This window comes from Musa acuminata, chromosome BXJ1-6 (assembly GCF_036884655.1).
Source record: "Musa acuminata AAA Group cultivar baxijiao chromosome BXJ1-6, Cavendish_Baxijiao_AAA, whole genome shotgun sequence".
Lineage (NCBI taxonomy): Eukaryota > Viridiplantae > Streptophyta > Magnoliopsida > Zingiberales > Musaceae > Musa > Musa acuminata.
In genome coordinates, this window is record NC_088332.1 from 5,627,278 (window position 1) to 5,653,362 (window position 26,085).

At 43.5% G+C, this 26,085-nt stretch overlaps 3 protein-coding genes across 4 annotated transcripts; 1 reads left to right on the forward strand and 2 right to left on the reverse strand.

Annotated features, from left to right (window-relative positions):
• Positions 1-2,472: 2,472 nt before the first annotated feature.
• LOC135675820 (heme oxygenase 1, chloroplastic-like) lies at positions 2,473-7,049 on the reverse strand. Its single transcript, XM_065186378.1, has 4 exons — positions 6,542-7,049; positions 3,919-4,142; positions 2,954-3,061; positions 2,473-2,815 (listed from the first exon to the last, which is right to left on the reverse strand). Exons 1-4 carry the CDS (start codon positions 6,954-6,956, stop codon positions 2,723-2,725), a joined length of 840 nt encoding a protein of 279 aa, XP_065042450.1. The 5' UTR covers positions 6,957-7,049; the 3' UTR covers positions 2,473-2,722.
• Positions 7,050-8,228: 1,179 nt separating this feature from the next.
• Positions 8,229-9,600, reverse strand: LOC135677655 (ethylene-responsive transcription factor WIN1-like). Its single transcript, XM_065190026.1, has 2 exons — positions 9,263-9,600; positions 8,229-9,119 (listed from the first exon to the last, which is right to left on the reverse strand). Exons 1-2 carry the CDS (start codon positions 9,340-9,342, stop codon positions 8,573-8,575), a joined length of 627 nt encoding a protein of 208 aa, XP_065046098.1. The 5' UTR covers positions 9,343-9,600; the 3' UTR covers positions 8,229-8,572.
• A 2,102-nt stretch (positions 9,601-11,702) lies between these two features.
• Positions 11,703-19,678, forward strand: LOC135675821 (EIN3-binding F-box protein 1-like). Of its 2 annotated transcripts, none has more exons than XM_065186379.1 (2): positions 11,703-11,915; positions 16,968-19,678. In XM_065186379.1, the coding sequence occupies exons 1-2, from the start codon at positions 11,882-11,884 to the stop codon at positions 18,905-18,907; spliced, it is 1,974 nt and encodes a 657-aa protein (XP_065042451.1). In that variant the 5' UTR covers positions 11,703-11,881; the 3' UTR covers positions 18,908-19,678. The 2 variants fall into 2 exon arrangements, with proteins under 2 accessions (XP_065042451.1, XP_065042452.1); XM_065186380.1 differs by lacking the exon at positions 11,703-11,915 and adding an exon at positions 16,074-16,312.
• Positions 19,679-26,085: the final 6,407 nt, after the last annotated feature.

Consider the following 26,085-nt stretch of genomic DNA (forward strand, 5'->3'; position numbering starts at 1 on the left):
ACTAGTGCGAGAAAGGAGAGATATCTTGACTTGACACAGGAGAGCAAGATCAACACCGAGAAGTAGGGACCGAAAACTGACCCACCCTTCCAAGATGATGCGAGGAATGCTCTTCGAAGATCCCATGGGGGGCAAGACTAGGAGCTCTGGAGATCTCAAAGGATTTGGACTCTAGAGGCTTATGTTGAGAATGAATCTTGCGCCTTAGCGAGTGAGGGATTTAAGGGAGAGCTATCAATCTTTCTTCTCCCACGATCGATACAAGTGTCTCCTTTAGGATAAACTCTAAGAGGCCTCGATGGCGAGATAGCCCAAAGCATGCCATAATGAGAGAGGCCTCAAAGTTTACCACGATGAAATGATGTTTCAAGATTCGTTACAGGGAAATGAGCCTTAAAATCTGCTACAACAGAATGAGCCTCAAAATCTACTATAGCAAAATGAGCCTTAAAATCCACCATGATAGACTGGGTTACAAAATCAATCACAATAAAATAAGGCTTCAAAATCTGTTATGACCAAGACCCAAGATCCATTACATCAAAGAAGGGATAAGAAATCTATCATGATAGAGAGAAGACTTGAAGCCCACCATGGTAGGAAGACTAAAGATCTATTATGGCAAAAAAGGGACAAGAAATCTACTATGATAAAGAAATGACTCGAAGCCCACCATGACGGGGAGATCTTAGCTCTACTATGATGGGGAAAGGACAAGAAATCCATCACAACAGAAAGGAGATTTGATGCTCGCCATAGCAGGAAGACCCGAGATCCACTACGACAAAGAAGGGACATGAGAATCTATCACGACAATACCCCAAGCCAAAAACTGCTCGAGGTGTGAGTTAGGAAAACTCGACTTACGCTAAGATAAATCCTCTATGTTAAGGCATAAAGCCAAAAGCGCTCGAGGCGTATAAGTTGGGAAAACCCGACCCGTGCCAAAATAAATCTAATATAATGGAGGTACAAAGCTAAAAGCACCCGAGACATATGAGTTAGGAAAACCTAACACGCATCAAGATAAATCCGTTATGACAAAGGCACAAAGCTAAAAACACCTGAGACGTGAGTAAGGAAAACTCAACCCGCGCCAAGATAAATCCGCTATGGAGGAGACGCAAGGCTAAAAGTACCTGAGGTGTATAAGTCGAAAAAACTTGACTTGTACTAAGATAAATCTACTATGATAGAGATGCAAAGCTAAAAACGCTCGATGTGTGTGGGTCGGGAAAACTTGCCCCACACCAAGATAAATCTGCTACAACGGAGGTGGCAAAGCCAAAAGCACCTAAGGTGTGTAAGTTAGGAAACCCCAACCCACGTCAAGATAAATTCGTTACAACGAAGGCACAAAGCTAAAAGCGCCTAAGGTGTGTGAGTCAGGAAAACTCGACCCGTACCAAGATAAACGATGGAGACACATGACCAAATGCGCCCGAGACTTATGAGTTAGGAAAAACTCAACCTGCACCAAGAGAAATATGCTACGGTAGAAACATAGGCCCAATGCACCCGAGACACCTGAATCAAGAAAACCCGACCCACAAGATGAGATCCCGAACACTCCCATATCGAACGAAATAAACAACGTTCTCCGAACCCCTCTCGCAAAAGCCTCAAAGCACTTCTTCGCGAGAGGACAAATGATAAGGAATATTTTGACAATCAATCTTCGTCCGCTAACTAATCACCCTAGAGGCACTTATATATAAAAAAAGGGTCAAATCACTCTTCATTGGACAATGATGTAGGGTTGGTTATGGTCTATCGGGCCCTGTGGACAACAATCTACGGGAGGTCATTCGGGCATGTTGCCCTTGTGAACAAAATACTAAGGGGGGATGTTGAGGCCATTATAAAGGATCCCCTCAGTCGATTAGATATAAAAATTGACCCTCGACGTCAATTCAAGGTCGGACCTCTTTCTAAAAATCTCTCATAGTCCTATAATCCTTCAAACTAACTCGAGTATCGAAGGATTCCTTATACATCCCTACGCCTTTTGAGTTAATATTAAGCCGAGCAAACTCAATCGTCAACAACACATCCCCTCCACACACTCGTAGAGTTGCTCACTGTTCTGTCACTTGAAAGATCTCATGGTCTCACTGTGCATTAATTTGCTGCATATCATTTATTTTCTTAGAGCAATTAGATTTATTTTCCGAAAGAAACAAAAGGAATGGTGACAGAGGCAAATTAAGATTACCTAAAATGCTGGTATGATACGACTGTGGGAGTTAGTGGGCGTCAACCTTGGTCAGCATGGTTCCTGGCCGGACCACCGTGAATGCCTCCCATCCTAAAATCCTGGCCACCACATCCCCAGACGGTCGTCGTTGCAATGCTTGTTGACGCCGTACTTGTTCTCCACTTTCACAACCATCGGCTTCCCTCGTTCACTTTGCAAGGCATTATCCTCCACGGAGCACAACAGGGATGAAAAAAAGTAGCTTGAAAAGAACATGAGACCAAATCGATGCGATAAATATTTTATCAAAGAGGTGGACAGAACAACCTTCCCATACAATCAACCAACTGCAACGTATAAGTTGACCATCTTTTTGTCATAGAAAGGAAACAGAATGGAAAGATAAGGTGCAATTCATAGAGTCGATGTAGAGGAATAAACATACTGAACATGTTTTTCCCCAATGGGAAAGCTGAGATGAAAGAATATTTACAGTTAGCAAGCTGATGAATCCTTCCTCAGCTGCTAGGATAGTATAAGACGGAGTATTGATCCTGAATATTTGAATGATTTCTCGGTCTCTTCCAAACAATGATCCTTCTCTTCTCTGGACCAGCTCTGCAACAAGTGGGGAACAAACAGCTCAGGACTAAACCCATGCTTTGCAGACTGCTTTGTCAAATAACTTCAAAAGACAATAAAAAGTAGCAGAAAGTTTTCAGATAACAAAGATTCAAGAGTATTTTAGTGTCGTACAGAAGCAACTCTATTCAGCTTATCACGGACATTCTGCAACATTTGGGAGAGATCACCATCCCACTCGTAGAACTCCAGCTCTTTGTTGTCCAAGATTTTCTCTGCTACCTAAGATGGAACAGAAATAAAAAATCAATGAATCAATGGGTGCAGTGAAAGACCAATTCCAACTAAGTGAATCCACACCAGAAATACTTCAATCGGTTACTCAATACACATTATCAAGCTATTCTTTACTCTTTCGCATATATGCTAGTATAACAGTACAGGGTATGCCTGAACGTTAGTGTGTCTAATGCCCATGTACTTCAAAAAGTAGAGGCCTCATGCACACATGCGACACTGGCTTCAAGGTGTAATCTGGGTCATAATTGAATCTGAGGCCAGATTTATGAACCAACATGAAAGTATCTTGATCTTACTATTTAATTAACTTCATCATTCAAGGAATATTGCAGAAATCTCAGCATTAATCCCAATAAAATAATAACTGACAATTTTTTAGATCTATTCGTGTACCTACTTTTTAAACTCAGTATGATCTTTTGTCCAATCTCTGACGTGATGTTCTTCAATAAGCATTACCCTATGGGAGAAATGAAATCCAAATCAACTGGAAAATCTATTTTAATTACTTGATGATTATTTCCATAACTGAAAATTAATAATCTTGGCTGCCAAAAACTTTTAGTGTAGAGAGTTTGCACCAAACTAATATGAAATTTGTGATATCTGCGCTGGATAGCCTGTACAGCTTGTGATTGCGGGTGACAGAGTAATCAAATATAAGAATAAAATTGTGAAAGGGGTGTAAGACTAAAATGAAGTCAAACCTTAGTTCAAAATGCTAATACCAACCCACCTAGATGTCTATGCTAAGAATGCAGTTCCGAAACCATCTCTTGAGAAGAATGGCACAGTTTCACATTTGAAAGAAAGAAAAAAAGAGGACTAAATAAAAGTACCTTTCTACCAATCATTCGACCACCAGCAGTATGAGCAAAATATACATTGTAGAAGTGGCAGATGAAAGCTTGAGGATCCTTTTCCGATAGCTCCTCCAGATACTTAGCATAAGAAGCACCTACAGAAGAGGGTTCAGGGATGGTATGTCCTTGGTCCTTGAACCACACTAAGTCTTTGGCTAATTTCTCCGACCTTTCCAAGCCAGTATTCCTGAACTCAGCATCTGCAAAAAAATAGTAAGTTCAATAGGACAAAGGTCCAACCACTCACTATTACATATATTGCAATTATTTAAAGATTAACATAACTTAAATCAATGCATTCATTTATTTCAAGAATTATAAGCAACCGCATCATTCCATTAAAAAAATTTAAGGGGGATTTACATATATATCCTTTCAAATTTTGGAAATAGCATATTTGAATATTGACATATATATCCTTCCAAAAATTTAAATTTTGCATATACATCCCTCCAAATATTAAATGTCCATTCAATAAACTAAGGTTGACTACTATCAATTATGTTTATCACTGAATTTGAGAAAAAATATTAAATTTATAATACCTAAAATAACTTTTACTTGGAGATATAGGTCAATTGGTCATTTAAACAGAAAAAAGGGTTCAGGAAATCCTTTTGTTCATATAAAAGTGATCCGTTCTTCTCTGCGGCAAGAGTACTAGTTGGAATTAAATAGGGTAGTAAAATGCTTTGCCACGAGCAGTTAGGCTGGGGGTCGACTCAATTGAGTCAAGGGTTGAGTAGGCCCAAACAGTTGATCTAGGGTCCCAATAGCAGCTCCATACTAGTCCAGTAGAAACAAAGGTTGTTGCTGACAGAATTGGCCTAGCTGAGATGATAAAGTATATTTGCCTAGTACAAACTACCTTATTAAGTTTCATGACCAATCTCCTTTGCTTAAATCTGAATTGGGTGAGAATACTGCATAACTTCGAGCTGATGGGAAAATATCCATACAATCGACCCCAACTAGTTGGAACATAACATATTACTGCTACTGGGGATTATTGAACAACTTCAATTAATACCCTGTAGCAAACCATAGATCAACTATGATTAGCAGGATTAGTCAATCGCTGCACTTCAATGCATTTCTGGGATCCATATCCGAATTGATATAAGTCAACAAAGTCCAATAAAAAATCTACCTTTATCTATGATTAACAAGAATCAACCATCTGGCCCATAACAAAATATTAGGTTGACTCCAACACCAACAAATTAAAGCCAATCTGAAAGTCTAATACCATGATCCAACTCAACCAATCTGAGATTGTGCCAATTCTCCTGAACTTCTGAACATTGATATTGATGACAACAGTTAAGATGACTAAATAAACTAATAATAATAATAATAAAGAACAATGGGATCATTCCAGAAAAAGAATTTCCCAAGTGATCCTTCTTTATATGCCAAGGAATTCTTACTCAAACCACAATTTTCCATAAGATGCAGGAGTCACTGATTTATTTAAATCCTTCAGAGACTAATAACTAATAACAGGATGTCCACGTTGTAAACGTTTAAAAAGAGTTAAAGTTCAGTAGGAACAAATTGAACAGTTAATGACACCAATTTAGCATATGCAAACAAGATGATGAACAATCCCTAGCGTGTTCAACTGTTGTCTTATATTTGCACTACCATGACCTATGGTTCAATCAAAGTTTCCTTATCATCACCTGACCTTCCATCCAAGGAGAACTTAGAGACCAAGCAACCGATAGGTCTCTTATCACTTGTCCCCTGGAAGCAATTTATCATATCTGAAAATTAATTTGAACAGAATAAAATAACTATTCGGTTGTCTCAGTATTTGAAGTATCTGTATGATTGACCAAGTAGATTCCATCACATTCCAAGAGTATCCAATTAAATGTAGACATCCAACACCTATAAACATTACTGACTCATTGCTAGGACTCTTAGGATGTTTTAGCAAATACAGTTTTGTATAATAGAGGTATTTTAGTTGTGGCTCTTCATGTATTTTATCACTGGAGAATACCACATCACCACGACAGAAGCCATGTCCATAATTACAGATACACCACTACATGGGTACTCTGTACTATAATGCACTGGAAAATACCACATCACCTCTTTGCCAACTCTGTACATTCGACAAATGAATGACACAAGTACACAGATGTCCACTATCCAAGTCAATGATCCTTTGTGGAGAGAGCATCATCCGAAGTTAGGGTACAAGGAGCTACAGTTTTCATTCATTTTTCTGACCAATTTAAACCACAAAGTGTAACATATTCTATGACGAATTTCGACCACACAGTGTTCGATTACTTTATTACCAAATTTAGGCCACATGATATGCATATGATTCATCCTAAAGTCAATTTCAATCGTATATTCCTCAAATAAATCGGTACACCAGAACCAATACGAAGAACTTGATAACCTTGTCAGTTCCTGCTAACTTGAGAGGCAATAATCACAACAGCAAAGAATTACCCACATAGATTAGGGGCCATTTCCTTTTCTCTCTGATTGCGTTAAATTCTCTGTATAAGAAGAAAAGGAGCAGCACAATCGGAGGTGTATCGAGAAGTTAATCAGAGAAAGGAGTAGAACTTACAGGATGGATAGGCGGCCTTCTGGACGATGGTCTCAAGCGTATCGTAGACGAGCTTGCTGTCGACCAAGAACCGGAGGTACCCTTCGACGGAAGGCTCCCACTTGCTAACGGGCGGCGATTCGGAGGTTTTCTCCCCCTCCTTGGCTTGATCCCTGGTGTGCAGCTTCATCGCGACAGCCCTCATCTCGTCGACGAACCCACGGTCCCGGGTTCCCCCAGCCGCCTGACGCTTCTTCGGCGTCTCGGTCGTGGTGGCGGATACGACCATGGTCCGCAGGGGCATCCAGCCGCCGGCACCTCCGCGGGGGCGGCAAAGGAGGCGGTGGGGGTGCTTGCCGAGGAAGGCGGAGATGATAGCGCGAGGGTGGGCGGAGAAGGGTAGTGATTGAGAGATCGGAAGCGTCGACGATGCCATCCTAAGGCGGTTGAGGGAAGGTGAAGCGGAAGACGGGACCGAAGGGCTTGCGAGGCAGGGATGATGATTAGGACGAGACGCAGGAGACGAAGCGTGTCGGGAATGGCTTCCTTTTATTCTTGACAACCTCCTCCACTCGCCCTCCCACTCCTTTACCTGCTCTGTCTCTCGTGCCGGGTCCGCATGACGGGACCACCGATTAATCCAATGACGAGGCAGGTCGGTTGGGGTAACGTCCCCAACCAAGAAATAATCTCTCAGGAATGTGAGGATCACGCAATCAACGTACACCAACGGGACACGTCGTTCGCATCGCGACCTGAGGCACGAAAGGCCACGGACACGTCGTAGATCTCGAGCCACAGACGCCCTCCTCGCGTCTCGAGTCGCTCCTGTTGGAGCATCGCCACAGCACAAGCATTGTTAGGTCGAGCGATGCTTCACACCCCCAAAAGAATTCGAAGGGAAAAAGAAGGGCTAAAGAATCTAGTGATTATATCATCAATTTGATCTTAGAATTTTCCGGAGTCATTTCGTCTGCTTCATTAGCGAATTATTATTAGAAACGGTCTCGAATTATTATTTGATTGTTAAAGATTGACTTAATCCACCCTAATTAATATGATTAAAACGGTTTAATCCGGATAAGATGAAGTAAATTAAGCATCTAAGAAGTTTCCTTTCATCGTGAGAATTTGTATCTGTATACTCCATTAAAATTCAATTCTCTTCCCATTCTTGGATTGTTGTTGATCCCAACCAGTGTCAAGAAATAATGACGAATTTTGTTGTATATTTGATGACGGGCTCAATTATGAGTATATATATTCATTTAACAATAATACAGTAACATTAAATCTTCCAAACAATTGCCAGAAACAATAATGTCAACAGGAGCTGCTATCAAATTTCATGATGTTACGACACATATGATTGATTGCACCTATGGAATTTTAGGATGTTAGACGTATTTTAGAAAATAATTCGATTAGGACAGCAGATTAATTAGGAGGTCATTCATGTTTTTTGTTGTTCCCCAATTATAAGCCACATTTATGGCATCCATCTGCGTTTGGATTCCTGGATATTGTTATCCACACCGACTTGTAATGATGTTTCTGGAGATGAGATGAGCTTCTATTTACAGTTCTTTTTGGCTAGAAATGCATGCACTAAAATGACCAATTAGTCAGATTGCACATCCTGACTTAGCAAAGTGATGCCAATTTATGGCAGTCAATTCAGTATATCTCTCCACTGATTCAGTCTTAAGCGCTGTAGATCGATAGGTGCAGCTGTCACAGAGACCTTTAATTACAGTCACTGAGGGAAAGGTGAGTTGCAATCAAGACTACTTTGTTCCGCCCACATCACTTTCACGGTAATGACATAATTGCATGCATTAAGATGAGGAAACAAAGATACACAGTAAGCTAGAGGAGCACTACTCGCAAGGATGAAGCATTCATGAAATGAGAGAGACTGCTTGATGAGCTTAATGGCGACGTATGCGGATGATAAAGCGGATGAACTGATCTGTTTATGGTTGTATTCATAGCCAGATCGGTAATGATACTGAGCGCAGCAGCAAACCAAACCATATGACACCTACCGGATTAGAGGAAGAAGCTGTGATCTTCACCTTCCATCCCTGCATGTGAAGAGGAGGAGGTCGGGCGGTTCCTACTGAGGAGCTCTTCTATCATCTGCAACGCCAGCCTCTCCTCGTCGTCCATCTCTCCGACCGCCTCCTGCGACGACGTGCCCTCCCCCGCGAGCGGCGACGGCGCCATCGTCGCCTCGCTGATCTCCTGCCCGCCGCTGCCGACGCTCCCGAGCTCCACGGTCATGACCCAGCTGGAGTCGGCGCGGGTGCCGGCGCGCTTCTGCCACACGCCGATGTGGGACTTCTCTGTGTCGAGGCGGAGGCAGGTGAGCGAGGGGGACGGGGTGGTCTTGCAGCACTTACGGAGCTTGGCGCTGAGGACCTCCGCCAGGGCCTTGGAGGACGAGTGGGCGGCGGCAGCGTCCTCCCCCTCGGACGCCCGGTGCACCGGGAAGTTGGTCTTGGCGTTGCGGCCGCTCATGAGCACCGCGGCCTCGTCGTAGGCTCGCGCCGCCTCCTCCGCCGTCTCGAAGGTGCCCAGCCACACGCGTCGCTTGCTGTACACATCGCACGAAAGATTAAGAGGGAAAACAAACCCCAATTGCCTTCATACCTTCAACACATGCATAGATCGAGAGGCAAGCAGTGGCAAGGAATCAACGAGTACTGCTGCTGGCACAGACTGCACAGGACTACTCACAGGAGAGGATGTCTTATCTCAGCAACCCAGGAGCCCCAGTGGCGTTGCCTGACTCCTCTAAACTTCTTGGACTGTACCATTATGTTCCTATAACTAAAACTCTGGCAGCCGGACAGAGACTGCAGACGGAAAAGAGATGAAGGATGAGACCAGAGAAGTAAAGATTCGCCTGCGTTTCACTGACCACCAAGTACAAAATGTGCAGGCTTTCAACCAGAAAGAGAAAGAGAATGAGAGAGAGAGAGAGAGAGGAGCTACGATCAGGGATAAGCGAGGGGGAGAGCAGAACAATAGAACGGATGAGAGTGTGTAGGGAGGCACTGAGCAATGGCAGAGGAGTTGTCGGTGAAGGGAAGCCATATAGGCTGTCGTAACCACCCATAGTACAGTGGTAATAAACTCCTTCACCTACGCCCATGAATAACTCATTTATTTCTTCTACCTAGCAGCCTTTGGATGAGGCTAACTAATGTAATAGATCATGGAAAGATCCCAGTGTTGCTCTCTTGGTTGCCAATCCAATGTCTACACTCCATTGGATTCAGCACCAGCTTGTCACATCATAAATAGCAACACATGCCTTTCTCTTGGACTGAGTCATCGAAAGAGAAGATACAAATAAGAGAAGAAAAGAATGATTGTTTTGTTGGATAAATCAGTCAATATTAGCATTATTTTGATGAGACCTTTTAGCTTTTTCATTATGTTGCTTTTCTCACCGAATCGCTGCTACTTCACCATGTTTTGATTGCTAAGACAGTGACAAATACATTGTGGTCGAGTGTGCTAAGTGTAGTTCTCGTTATCAAGAATAAGAAGAAACAAGGCTGAAAGCAGCAGCATGAGATGATCGAGGCTTCGTTGGTGTGTAATGGGGATGAGAGTGAATAACATGTGACATGAATCAATCATGTGATTAAGAAGAATGATGTGGATTCGAATGTGGACTGCCGCACGATGACAACCGATCGATAATGGCTAAGATGTAAGGGTAAGTTTTCCGGAAACCAAATGGGTTCCTTTTGTTCTTCTCGTGATGTGTCAGAATCATCTTTATCCTGAAGTTTCTTTCGCTGATGACCTTATTATGTTAAGAGGTTCTAATGATCTATAACGTCATTGATCTTTTACCTACTAGACTTTGATGGATCGATCCAGGTAAATAGATCCATCATCCCTTCAGATTCAACTCATGGAGAGGTGGGAGGAGCTCCACTATTGGGCATCAAAGAAAACAACATGATCTTTCATAGGACCGCTCATCATGCACAGTAAATGTAAAGGTTGTCTCTCCGTCTTTGACGCATGGATTGAGGGCTTTCTTCTCCTGACCTACCTTTGCCTTCTCTTCATCATTGTGCCAGGACACAGGAGCTCTCATGGGGTAACTCCCTTTTCTCAGAAAGAACGACGACAGTGAGTACACTGCACACGCATCTTGTTCTGCGATCCCACGGAGTCATTAGATGAAACCTTAAGCCATTAATCCGGGAGGGGATGGACGCCGGACACAGCTGTTGCTGGGACCGCCACGGGACCGTGGAGGCCGAAGCAAACCTTTTACTGAGCTCCCACTTCCATGCACCCAATTCTACCCACCATTACTGCAACCAATCAATTCTCCCTTCTCGCTGCCGATGATCCAGGGCCTGTCACGTCAACGCAGACGATGGTAGCGCGTGCATGGGGCCATGGAAAGCCTGCTCGGACGCTCTCTTCGCCATGGTAAAGATGCATGCAAAAACCTTTTCTTTTGCCAGTTAAAGAAGATCGAGTACCGGAAACTGCGGGAAGCATGCAGTAAGGGCGGCACTGGTTCGCCATGGGGAGGGACCAGTGAGGAAGAAGCTACCACGCCATGAGAAGAAGGCACATGAGCACATTTACTCCTCTCCGGGCTGCACCAAAAAGCTAAGGGCAGTTCGTTAGCTTTCAATAAATCCTCCGAGCGACAACCACAACTTTAAAGTTTCATCTTGGCATGTCCCAACATATATCTACTGCTCCCAAATCGAACAGTTTCATTTCGTTGCTATGGAATACCATCCATCTCCAAGTAAATAGGACACGGTTTAATCCAAAAGGTCTTAACACGTGGAGTCATTAATACCAAGTTCCCCTCACAACCTAACTTCTCATGCGACAGTGAATCGAGATATGAATATGATTTATTTGGGAAGGACAAAAGATTAAGAGAAGATTTATCCCCCTTTCTCCAAGTAAATAAAAGAAACTAAACCATTACTTGTAATGATAATGATAATAATAGTGCGTCGATCAATTTCTGCGAGCCGCTCAATTAGGCCGGTCTATTGGGCTCGACGGTCCACATGCTTCGTTGCCCGAAATTTAAAGCATTCGAAGATATCAACGGCCCATTCCAATCCGTTAACAAGGGGGGAGGAGTGCCATCTCCGTCGTAAGATGACCTCTTCGGCTGCCCTGTTCCTCCCACTCCGCTACCAGCAATTTGTTAGCCCTTCCTTCTCCTCCTCTTCCTCCTCCTACTACTTCTGCTACACTTATCCGGCTCAGGATTGGGGATCGGATGCGCCGATTGGAATGGGAGTCGATAGTAGAAGATCGACGATGTACCGACATTGAGGATTCTGCAATCTGATGAGATCTCAGGATCGACGCAGCTGTTATCGAGGTAGGCATTCGATTGAATCATGCTTTCTCTGCTGGTTAATCTTGATTGCAAGCATATAGTGGGTAAAGTGTGATTTCCTTTTTGTCGGTGAATGATAGGTTTATTCTGTAGCTTGCTCTGCTTGCTTGTCTTGGATTTTGTGTTGTTGTTCCTTGATCTGATGCCTTATCCATGACTGAAAATATTCTTTCAACCAGTATGAGTATGAATTTGCTGCTCACGATGAATTGTCTTGATGGCAACTGAGAGTCGCGTCGTCTTCCCCACACCAAAAGGTGGGCTGCAGTACAGCTCGGGCTATCATGGGCCGGGCTGTCAATGCCCAGTGCGAATTTGGCCAGTCTCGGTCCCCATACTCCCCCAAACAACTACAAATAATATTCCGAGTGGGGTATTTTTAATTCATAGAGTAGAATTAGTTATATAAATTCAATTAATTATCAAAGAAAGTAGAATTAGAATTCTTCTCAAGATTTCTTCAACCTTCTATTTAGACAATTACCGGTTTTTGGTTGTTGATTTGACGAGGGCGAAGAGGATGAGATAGAATTTGGGATAAGTGAAGCTGTGTTGCTGTGTTGCTAACTCAAAATGTGATAAGTGAAAGAGAAAAATAGTGTGCATATTCTTGCTTTTATTAAAAAAAATTGGATGCAAATAATGAAGGCCATCATAAAAATAAATTTAAAAAACGAAATCTAAGGTATCAGTCAGGCTGATGCTTGCATTGCATTGGCATGACCTGACTCAGAAAAGTATGAAGTCATGTCTAATCTGATCAAGATAGTGGTTTGACTGCATCAAAAGGTTGGAAAACAAATTTGTATCGGTATCAATGAGGGCATGGAATTAATGGACCATTTATTTGTCCAATGAGTAAGTAAGAATATTCTTACACGAAGCTAAATAAAGAATCCCAAGGCTAAGTAGCTTCCATTTCTTTCTTTATTTTTCTTAGAAAAAGAACTTTATTCAATCATCCTTAGGATCAACAAAAGACAGAAACCCCTATTGCAAAAATGCAACCGAGTGACACTTCCCCAGTTGTGGGAAAAATTATTACAGCAAGCACTTGTAGCTTATAAATGAGCTTATAAATGTAAGTAAGACCATGTAACCACATTTACCGATTTGACTTCCATTTCCTTACTAAACAGTCCCTTTTACCTATAAATATTGTGGCCACTTCTCTTTTAGAAGATATTAAGTGGGATTTGTTTTCATTACTTACTAGCTCCAAGCTTATGTAACACATGGATAAATAAGCCAGTAAATAACTACTATTTTTATTAATAATGTATTGTCTTTTATAGAAACATTATAAGCATCAGTATCATAAAGCTTACTTGCATTAATAAGTTCTCATTCTAGTGCAATCCATTCTATTTAATGTCTTCTTTTCTCAACATTATTCATTTCGTTTAGTGCTAAGCAATTTATTAAACACTAATCGAATACTTTCCTATATGTATACATTTAAATTCATTGGATTGGATCAAGATTAGTCATTGGCAGTCCAGTTTTCCATGCAAGATTTTTCGAAAAAAAAATATTTTGTGATTTTGGTTGATCATATGAGAAGGTTGTTAGGTTAAATGCCCACCTATTTTCTATTGAAGAACATGTTGGTTTTCCATTGCTCAATAGATTTTCTCTTCACAATCATCTTATTCTGGGGTTAAAAAGGGGAAACCAAAGCGTGATGTCATCCTCTTTCACAATGAAATGTTTATGTCAAAATGCATGTGAATACTTCCCAAAAAGAAGAGTTCTATCATTATTTTCGTGTATAATATACATCATCATGATTTTATTTTATTTTATTGTTATTTTTATGTTGCACTCCTCCCATGCTTCATTCAATGTGTTTCAACACGAGCGCATGCGCGTTGAACTGTGGACTTTTTGTTCATATACTATGACTTGCAAGCTGCAAAGTGGTAGTTGACAGCCATATGCATCTTTCCATGTGATAAAAGTTTAGATGCATGCATGTCACTAATTCATCCTCCCTTCCCATCACAACAGCTCTGGAAACAATTCCATGCATATCTTTCGTTGTACCAAATATATATATTTAGAGGGAGAGACACGCACACACACAATTTAGTAAGCCTTATAGTGTGATGCAATTGGGACACCAACACCAAAACATATTGTAATATAATCCAAGTGGGATGGACAAGAAATGTTTTCACATTGTTTCGACTTCCAATGAGAACCTGGTCAAAGATCGTGGCAGGAGTATCATTTTATGATTGCCAACTTGGGACATTATTAATTCTTAAGTGTAGCTGGATTAGGATCTAATTAATGTGCCTTGTTGCAATAAATAAATGTATATGCTCTTCATGTGTGCTGATTTATCATGTGTGTTTGTGTGTGAGATTCATCATTAATCAAGTCCATCTTTTGAAACAATCTTTTTTTTAAGTAATCTAATTTGCTCTTAGTCTTCATCTCGTTTTTCTTCTTGAGTAGAATGTAATGTAGTTTCTTTACTAGGCTTCATTTTGGTTCAGATTTAATATAATCATATGGTTTTAGCACAAACATAATTAGCTTGTTTTTTGTTTGAATTGCCACTATTATAGTTGTGGCTTGGTAGATAATGATAAATTATTTGTGTTGGACAACTAACAACCACCAATATTAATTTTAAATATTTAACTCCAATTATTGTGTTAAGGACAACTAACAACCAATATTGATTTTTCATACTTAACTCTTTTCTTATTTGATAGGATAATATTATCCACTACTTGATTCTTCTTAATCTGCAATAAAATGCTAACTAATCTAAACTAAATTAAAGTATTAAAGATGCCAACTAACCTATTTGATGAGTTATATACATAAAGCTACATGCTCTGGGTACTCAATTTACTAGTGGTTGCATGTATAATACATACAGTACAAATGGTATTCCTTTGCTACTATGCATGTACTTGACTTGCACGCTGGACGCTACTCGACTGTCCATTGTGGTAACCCCACATGTCAATGCTGGAAGATACAGGACCACGTGGCACACAATTCCACGATGTGGGACAACGCATCGACAATTGTTGCCACCTTTAGTACCAATCAACTGTTACATGATGATCACATGGCGTTTTCATGGATGACGGATAAGCATTACGAGGCAAAAACAACGAGTCATCATAATTTGCTGATATCATGTTTCGGTGTGTAATTAGAGCTCTGGTAGTCTTGCTTCCTTGGGGCTTTGCAAGTATAGATGGACCCTAATTTTCTATTTTTCACCTTGTCTTTTTATTTAATTGATTTTTAAGATTTTTTTTACAAAAGGATACATGGTGAAAAAGAAATTTGATCTTAAGATTTTATTATTAATAGTCAAGCTTTTTAACTTCAAAAATAATTATAGGATGAGGTTTAAATTCTCAATTTAAAGTGAGTCACATCAACTTAATCCTAAACATAGAATAAGTGTCAAACATATTACTATTTAATTGTTTAAACTTATAAATATTAAAATTTACTTAAGTTAAATATATTAGATACCACCTCACTGACTCGTTTAAGCTTGGACTCCTCTACTGAGTAGCACTTATAATTTTTTTTTTATAATAAAATTATGCTCTTTAAGTTACATATGTTATCCAAATAATATTAAAATTCATATGATTAAATTTTTTTTAAATTTTACTTAAATTAAATATATTAAATAATCATCATTAAACTAATGTTTTAGGTATGAAATTATAGTTATTAGTTTTAAATTTTAAGTGAGTCAGGTCTATACATTTAATTCTTAGGTTGATTCTTATTTTTAGAAAAAAAATATTTTGATTATATTTAGATCTTAAATTGATATCTCGGTGCAACATGCAAAACTACTCATTATTTTTTTTCTTTTTCTCAATATTTTAAAATATGAACTACATTAGTGAATTAGAATTAAGAAGTAGAGAGGATCAATGGAGAGTTTCTCTCTCTTTAGAAAAAGTGGGAACCGTATCTAAGTAGGCCCAGCGTCGGGATTCGTGTTGCCGCTTGCCGAACGTGACCCACGCGTTCCCTCGGCGTCCACTGCCATCAACCCACGTCCTCTAGTACGGGCGGATGCAATGCATACAAAGGGCAAAACGGGGAATTCGTCCACATTCCCTATCCTCTCTTTCCCCTCTTTCTTTTATTATGTTGAGCCGCCGGACTCTTTGTCCTCCCCGAAGCCCCAATCCCGTGGCAGCTAGGAATCCTCCTTCTCTTCTTCTTCCGCTTCGTCTTCTCAGTTTTTGACCTCTGTAGGTCGATAGGATTCGTTTGGGGCTCTTGTGATGCGTCTGGTAGTGTTACTTTTCTCGTTGATTAGCTCCCGGTAGCTGTTCCTCGTTGATTAGCTCTCATGGCGGCGCTCGTCAACTGCGCAGGTGATTCGTCTTCCCTCCTCTCAGATCTGTTGATTTTTCATGGGCTTGATCATGAAATCCTTGGGCTCTGCGTCGAGATCTGCTTGTTTTTTGGGGTTATTGTTCTGTTAATTATTTCCGCAAGTCTTTTGTAGATCGGAGGGTTCTTTTGCCAGTTGTCGCTGTGCATAATGAATTTAGACTTGGTCTGAAGCTGAATAGCTTACTAAATTAGATTCTGGGGTTATTAGATCATATGTTTGCGTTTCCTTTGCGATATTATCATCCTGCTGTTAGTTCAAGCTTCTGATTCGACTTTGGCTAGATATTTCTGCTACCTTTACTTATTTTTTAGTTAATCCTGCTTTGATTTGATTTTTCGGCAACTATTTCGTTCCTAGTGTGTTTGGGAGAGCAGATCTCTATGTTTTCGCCCATTCTATGTTCTCATTTTTGGCGATGTAGAACAAGATCCATGAATTATGGATTATAGATTAAAGTGAAATCGGAAATGAATAGAGAAATCTAAGAACTACAAGATGGCTTCTTGTTATGGATCGCACACCTTGAGATCTACCGTGAGTCTCTTGGTTGTCAGGCGGATCTTGTTTGGCTTTTCTATTATATTTAGATGAACTTCTGGGACTCACCGCTGTCCTCCTCTCATATTATGCAGGCAACGATGATATCGGCCCTGGTGGCCCTCTTTTCTCAAACCTCATGGATTCGAGCCTCCTGCTATCTCTCACCTATAACTTTGATGCCTACTGCCCGCCTAGTAAGAGGCATCGGATCACTTCTCTTATTTGCAAAGCAGGAGAAAAAACTGCAGATGAAAAGCAGCAGCCCCGATCGATCGACACCCTTCCTGACGAATGCCTCTTTGAGATCCTCCAGCGGTTACCAGGAGATAAGGAGAGGAGCAACTCCGCTTGCGTCTCTAAGCGCTGGCTTATGCTGCTGTGCAGCATCCGTTCTTCTGAGCTCGCTGATAGGAAGAAGCATAGGAATGAATCCGTGAAGAAACCCTTGCCTGATCTGAACAAAGATGTGTCTGAAGACGAGCAGGAAAGTGAGAACAATGGGTTTCATACCAGGCGCTTGGATGCAGAGGAAGCTACAGATATTAGACTTGCTTCCATCGCCCTTGGAACCTGTAGCCGTGGTGGGTTAGGCAAGCTTCTCATCCGAGGAAGCAATTCGACTCGGGTCACTGATGTTGGGCTTTCTGCAATTGCTCATGGTTGCCCTTCCCTTCGGGCCCTATCTATGTGGAAGGTACCATTGATAACTGATGCTGGCCTATCAGAGATTGCAGATGGATGCCCGCTGCTGGAAAAGCTTGACCTCTGCCAGTGCCCACAGATTTCGGACAGGGGCTTGATAGCTGTTGCTCAGAAGTGCCCCAAGTTGACATCGTTGACAATTGAATCTTGCTCAAGCGTCGGTAATGAAGGTCTGCAGGCTATTGGTCGGTGCTGTCCAAAATTAAAGTCTGTTACCATAAAAAACTGCCTACATGTTGGTGACCAAGGAATTACAAGCTTGGTCTCTTCAGCATCTTCTTCCCTGGAAAGGATAAAACTTCAGACCTTGTCCATCAGCGATGTCGCTCTTGCAGTCATTGGTCACTATGGGAAAAATGTAATTGACTTATCCCTGTCTGGTCTCCAGAATGTTTATGAGAAGGGATTCTGGGTTATGGGAAGTACTCTTGGCTTGAGGAAGTTGAGGTCCATCAGTATCACTTGTTGCAACGGGCTCACTGATATAGCCTTGCAAGCTATTGCCAAGGGTTCCCCCTTCCTGAAGCATCTCTTTGTTCGCAAGTCTTGCTACCTGTCTGATTCTGGTTTGAGTGCTTTTGCTGAAAGTGCAAAGGAACTTGAGAATTTGCACCTTGAGGATTGTAATCAGATCACTCTTATAGGTGTCCTCGGTGCTCTTTCGAAATGCAGTCCCCAGTTGAAGTCTCTAAGTCTGGTGAGATGCTTGGGCATCAAAGACACAGCTTTTGCCCCAGTCCAACTGCCATCTTGCATTTCACTTAGGTCTCTGACTATTCGTGACTGTCCAGGAGTCAGCAGTGCTAGCTTACAAGTGGTAGGGAAGATCTGCCCCCAGTTACAGAATATAGACTTGAGTGGACAAGTTGGAGTGACTGACACATTTCTCCTCCCTTTGATCAAGAGTTCTGATGTCGGCTTTGTGCAGGTCAATCTGAATGGTTGTGTTAATGTGACAGATGATTTGGTAACTACGCTGGTTAAGGCACATGGAAGTACTCTGAAGATGCTTAATCTTTGTGGTTGTAAGAAGATCACTGATAGAAGCCTCCTGGCAATTGCGGATGGTTGTTCTGTGATTGAGGACCTTGATTTGTCCAGTTGCTCTGTGAGTGATTATGGTGTTGCAGTCCTGGCATCAGCAAGGCAGCTTCAGCTGCAGATTCTCTCTCTTGCAAGTTGCTCAAAGGTCACAGTGAAGAGTCTGCCATTCTTGGGGAACTTGGGGCAGTCCATGGTGGGCCTGAATCTCCAGCACTGCAGCTTGATCAGCACCCGTGGTATGAAGTTGCTCGAGGAGAAGCTATGGTGGTGCGATATCATTTCCTAGGTGAACAGAAGTATGAAAATGGTGCAGGGGAATCCCTTGGGAGTCTAATCACTGGGTGTTCATCAGCCCCGGCACCCGAATTGGATGGTGAACAGCAGCAGTCTACTTTGATCTGTTTTTTGGCTCGTGCTTTCTGACCGTGAGTTTCAACTTTCTCACAGACCTTGGTCGTCTACCATGGACCTTTGGCTGATCTCATATTTTTGCAGATGTCCTCCTTTTGAAAGGGAACTCTGTTTTAGGGTGTTTGACAGTCATCAACTGGCTGGCTTTTCCCTGTTTTGGCCTCGGTTCGTGTGATCACGTCCATGTCTGGTCTTAGTTCTAGTTGTTTCTCATTCTCGAGTCTGGTTATCTCATGCATCCCTTGTTTTTCATATGATCCTGGTTTGTATTACCAGGGTAGCATCCTACATTGCTCCTCTGGTGTTTTAGCCTAGTCTCATATTGGCAAATGCTGGTTTCTGTCCGGTAGTTTTAGGCAGTCAGTCCCTAATAGTTGTTCCAGTCCGGGCTTTATGTCCCCTCTGAGTCGTTTGGGTGTGTTGCCCTTGTTAGTATGGTCTTTGTTTGGTTGCATTTTGCACGGTTCTGTTTAGAGTGCCTGAGATTCATGGGATTTGGTTTGTTTATGGCGGCAAATAGTTAAAAGCATGCCATGACAACCATGTTTGGTTGTTTTTCTAAACCAAATCCTACTTTTGCAGGCTGGTGGGTGAAGACTGTAATCTTGGCAACCTTTATATAGTGAATAAACTTGTTTTATGTGTACATTATCTCTTTGGTTTTTCTTTGGGATTCTAGGTCTGTCATGCTCTATGTTAAAAGATTTTTATGTGACAAAGATTGGTCATGGACGATACGATGCTCTTCCTCTGGTTGGGCTAGCGATCCTCCAATGCTTGTTCATGATCTCTACTGTTGCTTTCTGCGCTGCCGTCTGTGGTTTCTCCACCATGAGCAAAAGGTAGCCTTTTAATGTTTCTTTTCATATTTAGTGTGCCCGTATCTTATAAGGTAGCCTTTTAATGCTTCTTTTCGTATTTACCATAGCGTATCCTTATGCATAATGCCTGTTTCATCTGAATGGTAGCTCCACAAGAAATGTCTTTTTCGATCCTGCTGTTCATTGCATTTTGTTCGTTTCATGTATGTATGTGGACGCTCTATTTTCTAGATGTAAAAGTCTGATACAAATTTTCTTCGATGATTGTTTTTTTTTCCTTTATGTTTTTTATTTATACATGTTCAGGATCTTGTCGTATTTAATCATATATTTTATCTGGATTCAGTGTTGGTATTTGAAAGTACTTTTGGCTAAAGATGTTTTTGCTGGGACAAGCCCTAGTTCTAAAATTAGTGGTTTCAGAATCAGTGGTTTTAGTTTCGGTTTGAAATCGAACTTGAATCGATTGGACGTGATTTTTTTGGTTTCGGTTTACATGTTATCCTTAAAAGGAGGAGATTTGTTGCTTCAGGACACGACAGATATCTGAACATTCGTGGTAGAAAAATATTTATGAGCTTTTCCAAGTTCACATGAGTCTTGTTTTCTTCTTTGGTTTTTCTTGTAGCTTAAGAACGTGAACAGATTCTCCATCTCCCCCTCCCCTCCTAAATCCCCCTACCACCGTCAGTCCATGCAAGAGACGTGGCATGTCCACGATACGGATGGAGTCCGCAAATGACAACTTAGAGACCCTACTCTGTAAACTGCTCCGCATGGCGGCCGTACCACCGTTCCCAATTCCAAGCAAGGAAGTGGAAGCGGGCCGTCATAAATCCTTCACCGCCCGCCCATGGAAATCCCAACGGGAACAAAGACACCGCACCGCACAAAGCCAAGCCATGTGAACCATGCCTCGTGGGTATTAATTATGATAAGACTCGATTGACGTCAAATGATGTCTCACGCTTCGATCGATGTGATAGCACCTGGTCAATGCAGGTTGGAACACCGACCGAGACACATTAACACCCTGCTCAAGCTTCGTTCTTCACGCCACGCCAACACAAGTGTTAGATGCTATCAGCCTGTCACCTGCAAGTGGGCAGCTAAGAAAGCAGTAAGCTTCCCCATAAATACCCTCTCGTTCATCAGGAGAGGGAGGAGAGAAGGGGAGAAGGAAACAGACACACAAAAAAGATTTCTTCATCTGAAACCCCCTTCACATCATCTGACTTGATCGTCGGAGGGGTCTGGTCGAGCACCCCGACCCGACCTTTGTGCAGGTGCGAAGCCGAAGGTCCCCGCCGGACACGCAGGCGAGGAGTTCCTGCCCGGAGGAAAAGGCGACCCCGTCCCGATCGGATACCGCACCCGACCACCTCGGCGGGCTCGAGGAACACCCCAGGGAGATCCCCCGTCGTCCGGACCCGAACGAGCCACGTCGGCCCCGAGGCCACGACTCTAGGCTGTTTCCCACAACAGATTGGCGCTATAAGGAGGGCCGGAATGTCGGGTGATCACCCGAGCGGCTCAGATGAGCCCACGGTTGAGAGGTCGCACCCAACTGAAGCCTCGGGGGAACATCCCCCGCACAGAGACCATCGTGACGAACACCCCGCCATGACCTCAGAACGATATTGGCGAATATTCAACAACCCGGGCTTGTCGCCGCCCGACTATCACGGACAAACTTTGAAACAGGGTGTTTGATGTAATGCTTATGTATGTCCATGTCTTTTGACATGTTCATACCTTGTATAGAATGTAAAGGGGTGGCCGAAGGCTTAATAGTCCCATTTTAGTTTGGTTGGTGGCCTCTTTAGGCTTGTAAATAAAGGTTGTGTCATGTGGACACGTGCGAGAGCTTTTCGGTTTGTAATGGACCATTTTACCCTTTGTTGTGCCACTATTCAGAGCTTGTAAAGTCTGTTTGTAATTTGCATTGTCTATGAAGTGTTTTTCGGAGATGTTTGCTTGTGGATCCCGATTGAGGCGTTCTCTCTAACCCGTTCTCTCTTTTGGTGGTCCTAAGGGACAATGGGAGGCTTCGGGGAGGCTAACCTTTGCGGACGGACACGCAAGGGTGCCGCACGACTTAGGCAAAACCAGCTAAGTCCGTGTCATATGGTATTAGAGCGGGACAAGCACTCATAGAAACACTTGACATGCAAACGTGGGGGACCTAGCGGGGCTGCGTTGAGGGCAGTCAGCAACGCGCGATCGTTTGAGAGAAAACGGGCATGGAGATGTAGGGAAAAGAGTCGCTCAGAGGAGCGGGCATCTAACATTGGCATTCAGAGGAATGGCCAACCATTCGCGCAAGAGGCACCACGAGAATAGGCAAGCTTGGAAGAATGCGGAGCGCACAAAGGTTGGGATGGCTGAGTTTGAGCTACGGCTTAACGTTGACAACTTTACTTGATGGTGCTCAAGGCAAGCGAGGCGCTTGGCAAAGGACGAGACCATGCAAAGTGGAATGAGTTGCTCAGCGACCGAAAGAGTTGTGCAAAGCTCACAGAGATGAGGGGAATTGCTAACTCGAAGAATTCGGTACTCATGCATGGGCTTGTATGTAGACGATGGAATGTTCGTGGCCATCCCAAGGCGGTCGAGACTCGGCGCCATGGAGCATTGAAACTTTCTCTTCGGCATGCGAAGGATACGTCCGGAGGAGGCTGAAGTGTGCAACGAGTTCAGCTTGTTGCTAGGCCTTGAGGGGTGCAGCGGTAGTTGTATTGACGTGGAGGCGCAATCTAGCAAGTGCGTTTGCAAGAGGCAGAACAATGCACAGTTTGTTCAACAGATCGGAGTAGTCCAAGGGGATGGTGATCTCCGAAACGAAGAGAGATGTTGCTCCAACGGGACAGTTATCCAGGAGGGATAAGTCTCGGCTCTCTAGAGGGAGAATCATGTGAGACGAACTTCACATGTTGAGGAGGAGTACCTCACAAACAACAACTCCACGAAGCTCAATGGACCGAGCAAGTAGCGAGGAGTTATCGCATGATCTCGCTCGAGAGAATGCATTGGTGGATGCATTGCGAGATCAAGTGGGGGAGCGACCTAAAGCAACTTAAATGAAGGCACACTTGGAGTCGATGTGGAGATCGGACTCAAGGGAGGGCTGACCCATGGAATGGTGGGCACGAGGGCCACCATCGACTCAATGCAAAAACGAGGAGCGGAGCAACTTGGGTGTAACTTAGCGAAGTACCCAAGCCGCATGAAGGGAGCCAGCATAGAAGTTGGAACGTGGAGCAGAGGCACAGTGCTTTCCTTAGACAGAGGTCAAGGACATGAACTCTTGCAGAGGCAAGAGTAGGATCATGTTGTTCCATGGGTCCTTCATTCTGACGGAGCGGACTCATCTTGCATGGTGCCAAAGACGAAGGGAGCTTCGGGGCACATGCACCTTATCTCGGAGAATCATTTGATGGAGGAACTAAGGCGACTCAATTTGCGGAGGCGAAGTTGGGTTCAGAAGGCCTTAGCACGGGGCAAGAGGACGCAGAGGCGGGTACTCTTGAAGAATATGCCACAGTGTTGCCATTCAAGTTGCCATGAAGGAAGCGGTGCGAAGCGGAGATTGTGCTGGTAGGGGTAGAGGCCCAGGATCCAGACAATGGTGCACAAACTACAGTGAAGTCGGTGGACTTCGGGAGCTACTAGGCGACGGATTGTCCTAGAGCGGTGCTTCATCTAGGAAGCGACCCAAGAGTGGGTGGATGAAGGTCGATTGCCAAAGGAGCGAACAAAATCGAAGGTGGATGAGACCCTGCGATGTATTGGCAGAGGCCACACATGGAGGGTTCACAATTCGAGTTTATTCCACAAGGATCAGAATGCAATGAAGATGTCACCAGGAGGCGACATGGTGCAGCGGATCGTGGTGGAACAGTTCGTGGCAATGCGACACACACGACATAGTCCCGTGAGGGATGAGATCATATGGAGGTATGATCGGGAGCTACTGGGAGCTCCGCTTTGGTGAACAACACGACGGCAAGAAGGGCTATGGATTCAAGGAGTGAAGGCCATGGTACCGCAGAGGCGGGTCTTCCGTGCGTGCATCGAATTTTGCATCGGACGAAAACCTTGGTCATCAGCATATGGGGGCTGTGTTCCACTAAGGGAAAAGTTCGAAGGCAAGTACCAGTGAGTTCCATGGGAGGGACTTGATCATGCAGAGGTATGATCGAAGCAGCTGGAGAGTTGGACTGCTCCAGAGCTCATATTCGCTTAAGGGAGCCCGACAAGTCAGAGGACAAGGTCAAGTAAGCGAACGTTGCTACCAAGGAAGCTAAGGAGAACAAAATCGGTGCAAACTTTACAATGTGATGGCAGAGGCCATGCATGGGAGTTGCAGTCTGTCTTTCCATCGACCAAACAGACTGCTTAGAGAACACATAGGTGTTGAAGCAGGGGGTCGAAAGGGGCGAGGAAGCGACGACGAGTCCAGAGGGACTTAGCTACCCAAAATCAAGCAATCAGTTAGAATGGAGGTGGACTCGGAGGAGTGTCACGGAGGCATATCTACTGATTGTGAAGAAAAGGGATGGAGATGTGAGGCGACGGATAGTAGTGCCATGGGCATGGCAGCGCCATGGTACCGCAGAGGCGGGACTTCCGTGAAGGTCATTGATCCCTTACTCTCATGGAGGGAGAGTGTTTGGTCATGAAAGGGGCCGAGGAGGTGGAGCATGCAGAGGCAATCTCCAAGTACTGAGACAAGGCTGAAGGGCAGAGGCCGAGGAACTTCGTAAGACCGGTGTCAACAAGTTTCTCATCAAGATAGCCGTAAGTGAAGGACTTCGGGTCATGCAAGAGTGCACGGCCAAGGAACGAAGCAAGCAGTACGTGGTGCTGTACCTTTGCTACTCAATGGAGTAGGCGGCAGGGTTGATGGAGAAGACGGTACAATCCCAGAGGCGACCTCATCTATCAGAGAATTACTCCAAGTTGGGGTGAAAACTTCCTGCATTCCAGAAGTTCAATGACATTGAGAAGGTGAATCACAGTAACTAACTCAACGCAAGGAGTGCAAACACTTCAAGTGCTTCAGAAGTGTGAGCAAAGAGCAGGCGAAGGCCAGTAACCAGCTCGATGCATGAAGTACAACCTCGAGGAGGCGGGCGAAGTCAAGTAACCTTTGCCTACTCAACTCTTAAGAGAATGGGCGAAACCGAGTACCCCAATTCTCTTATCTATCCAGCAGAGGAGCTCTGCACAAGTTTAAAGACCCTTCGAAGAGAATGGAAGATAATAGTTGTCAAATCCTCACCAACGGTGATCAGTGCTACTGAGAGTAGATTGTCCGCTTCATTTCCCAACGAAATGCCAATCGAAAGCGGAAGTGATGCGAACCTACTTGGATGTGACAACTAACTGAAAGAAGAGTCAATGAGCAGATGTTGTGGAGGAAGGACCCAAAACTTCAGAAGTTTGCGAGGCGATGCTCGTTAAAGCTCCAACAAGCATCCACCCAGTTCAAGCAGCATGTGGAATTTTTGAGAGACTGGCGCAGTAAGGATGGTCTTTTCCTTCATTTTGGTGGATCCGCAGGAATCAACAATGATCAACACAACTCAGCCAACCCCACAACAGAGTCAAAGTCATTGGTGAGTTGTAGCAGCATGGTGGATCAAAGGTTCGACTACTCAAAAATAGCAGCGGAGAGCAGTTGGGAGCCAGGAGGCGCATTGCAGCTGGAGTAGATGATTGAAGACTCAGCAAAGGCGAGGAGTTGCAGTGTCGACAAAGGCTTCGACGAGGACGTCGAAGGGATAAGTGGGGGAGAATGTCACGGACAAACTTTGAAACAGGGTGTTTGATGTAATGCTTATGTATGTCCGTGTCTTTTGGCATGTTCATGCCTTGTACATAATGTAAAGGGGCGGCCGAAGGCTTAATAGTCCCATTTTAGTTGGGTTGGTGGCCTCTTTAGGCTTGTAAATAAAGGTTGTGTCATGTGGACACGTGCGAGAGCTTTTCGGTCTGTAATGGACCATTTTACCCTTTGTTGTGCCACTGTTCAGAGCTTGTAAAGTCTGTTTGTAATTTGCATTGTCTATGAAGTATTTTTCGGAGATGTTTGCTTGTGGATCCCGATTGAGGCGTTCTCTCTAACCCGTTCTCTCTTTTGGTGGTCCTAAGGGACAATGGGAGGCTGACCTTTGCGGACGGACACGCAAGGGTGCCGCACGACTTAGGCAAAACCAGCTAAGTCCGT

Excerpts from the sequence above, each read along its gene's own strand:
- LOC135677655 (XM_065190026.1), bottom strand. The coding sequence starts at position 9,342 with ATGGTACAGTCCAAGAAGTTTAGAGGAGTCAGGCAACGCCACTGGGGC. Across the intron at positions 9,120-9,262 it reads GAGATAAGACATCCTCTCCT|CAAGCGACGCGTGTGGCTGG; the intron begins GTGAGTAGTCCT and ends CGATGTGTACAG.
- LOC135675820 (XM_065186378.1), bottom strand. The coding sequence starts at position 6,956 with ATGGCATCGTCGACGCTTCCGATCTCTCAATCACTACCCTTCTCCGCC. Across the intron at positions 4,143-6,541 it reads GAAGGCCGCCTATCCATCCT|ATGCTGAGTTCAGGAATACT; the intron begins GTAAGTTCTACT and ends ATTTTTTTGCAG. Across the intron at positions 3,062-3,918 it reads GTCGAATGATTGGTAGAAAG|GTAGCAGAGAAAATCTTGGA; the intron begins GTACTTTTATTT and ends GTTCCATCTTAG.
- LOC135675821 (XM_065186379.1), top strand. The coding sequence starts at position 11,882 with ATGAGATCTCAGGATCGACGCAGCTGTTATCGAG. Across the intron at positions 11,916-16,967 it reads TCGACGCAGCTGTTATCGAG|GCAACGATGATATCGGCCCT; the intron begins GTAGGCATTCGA and ends CATATTATGCAG.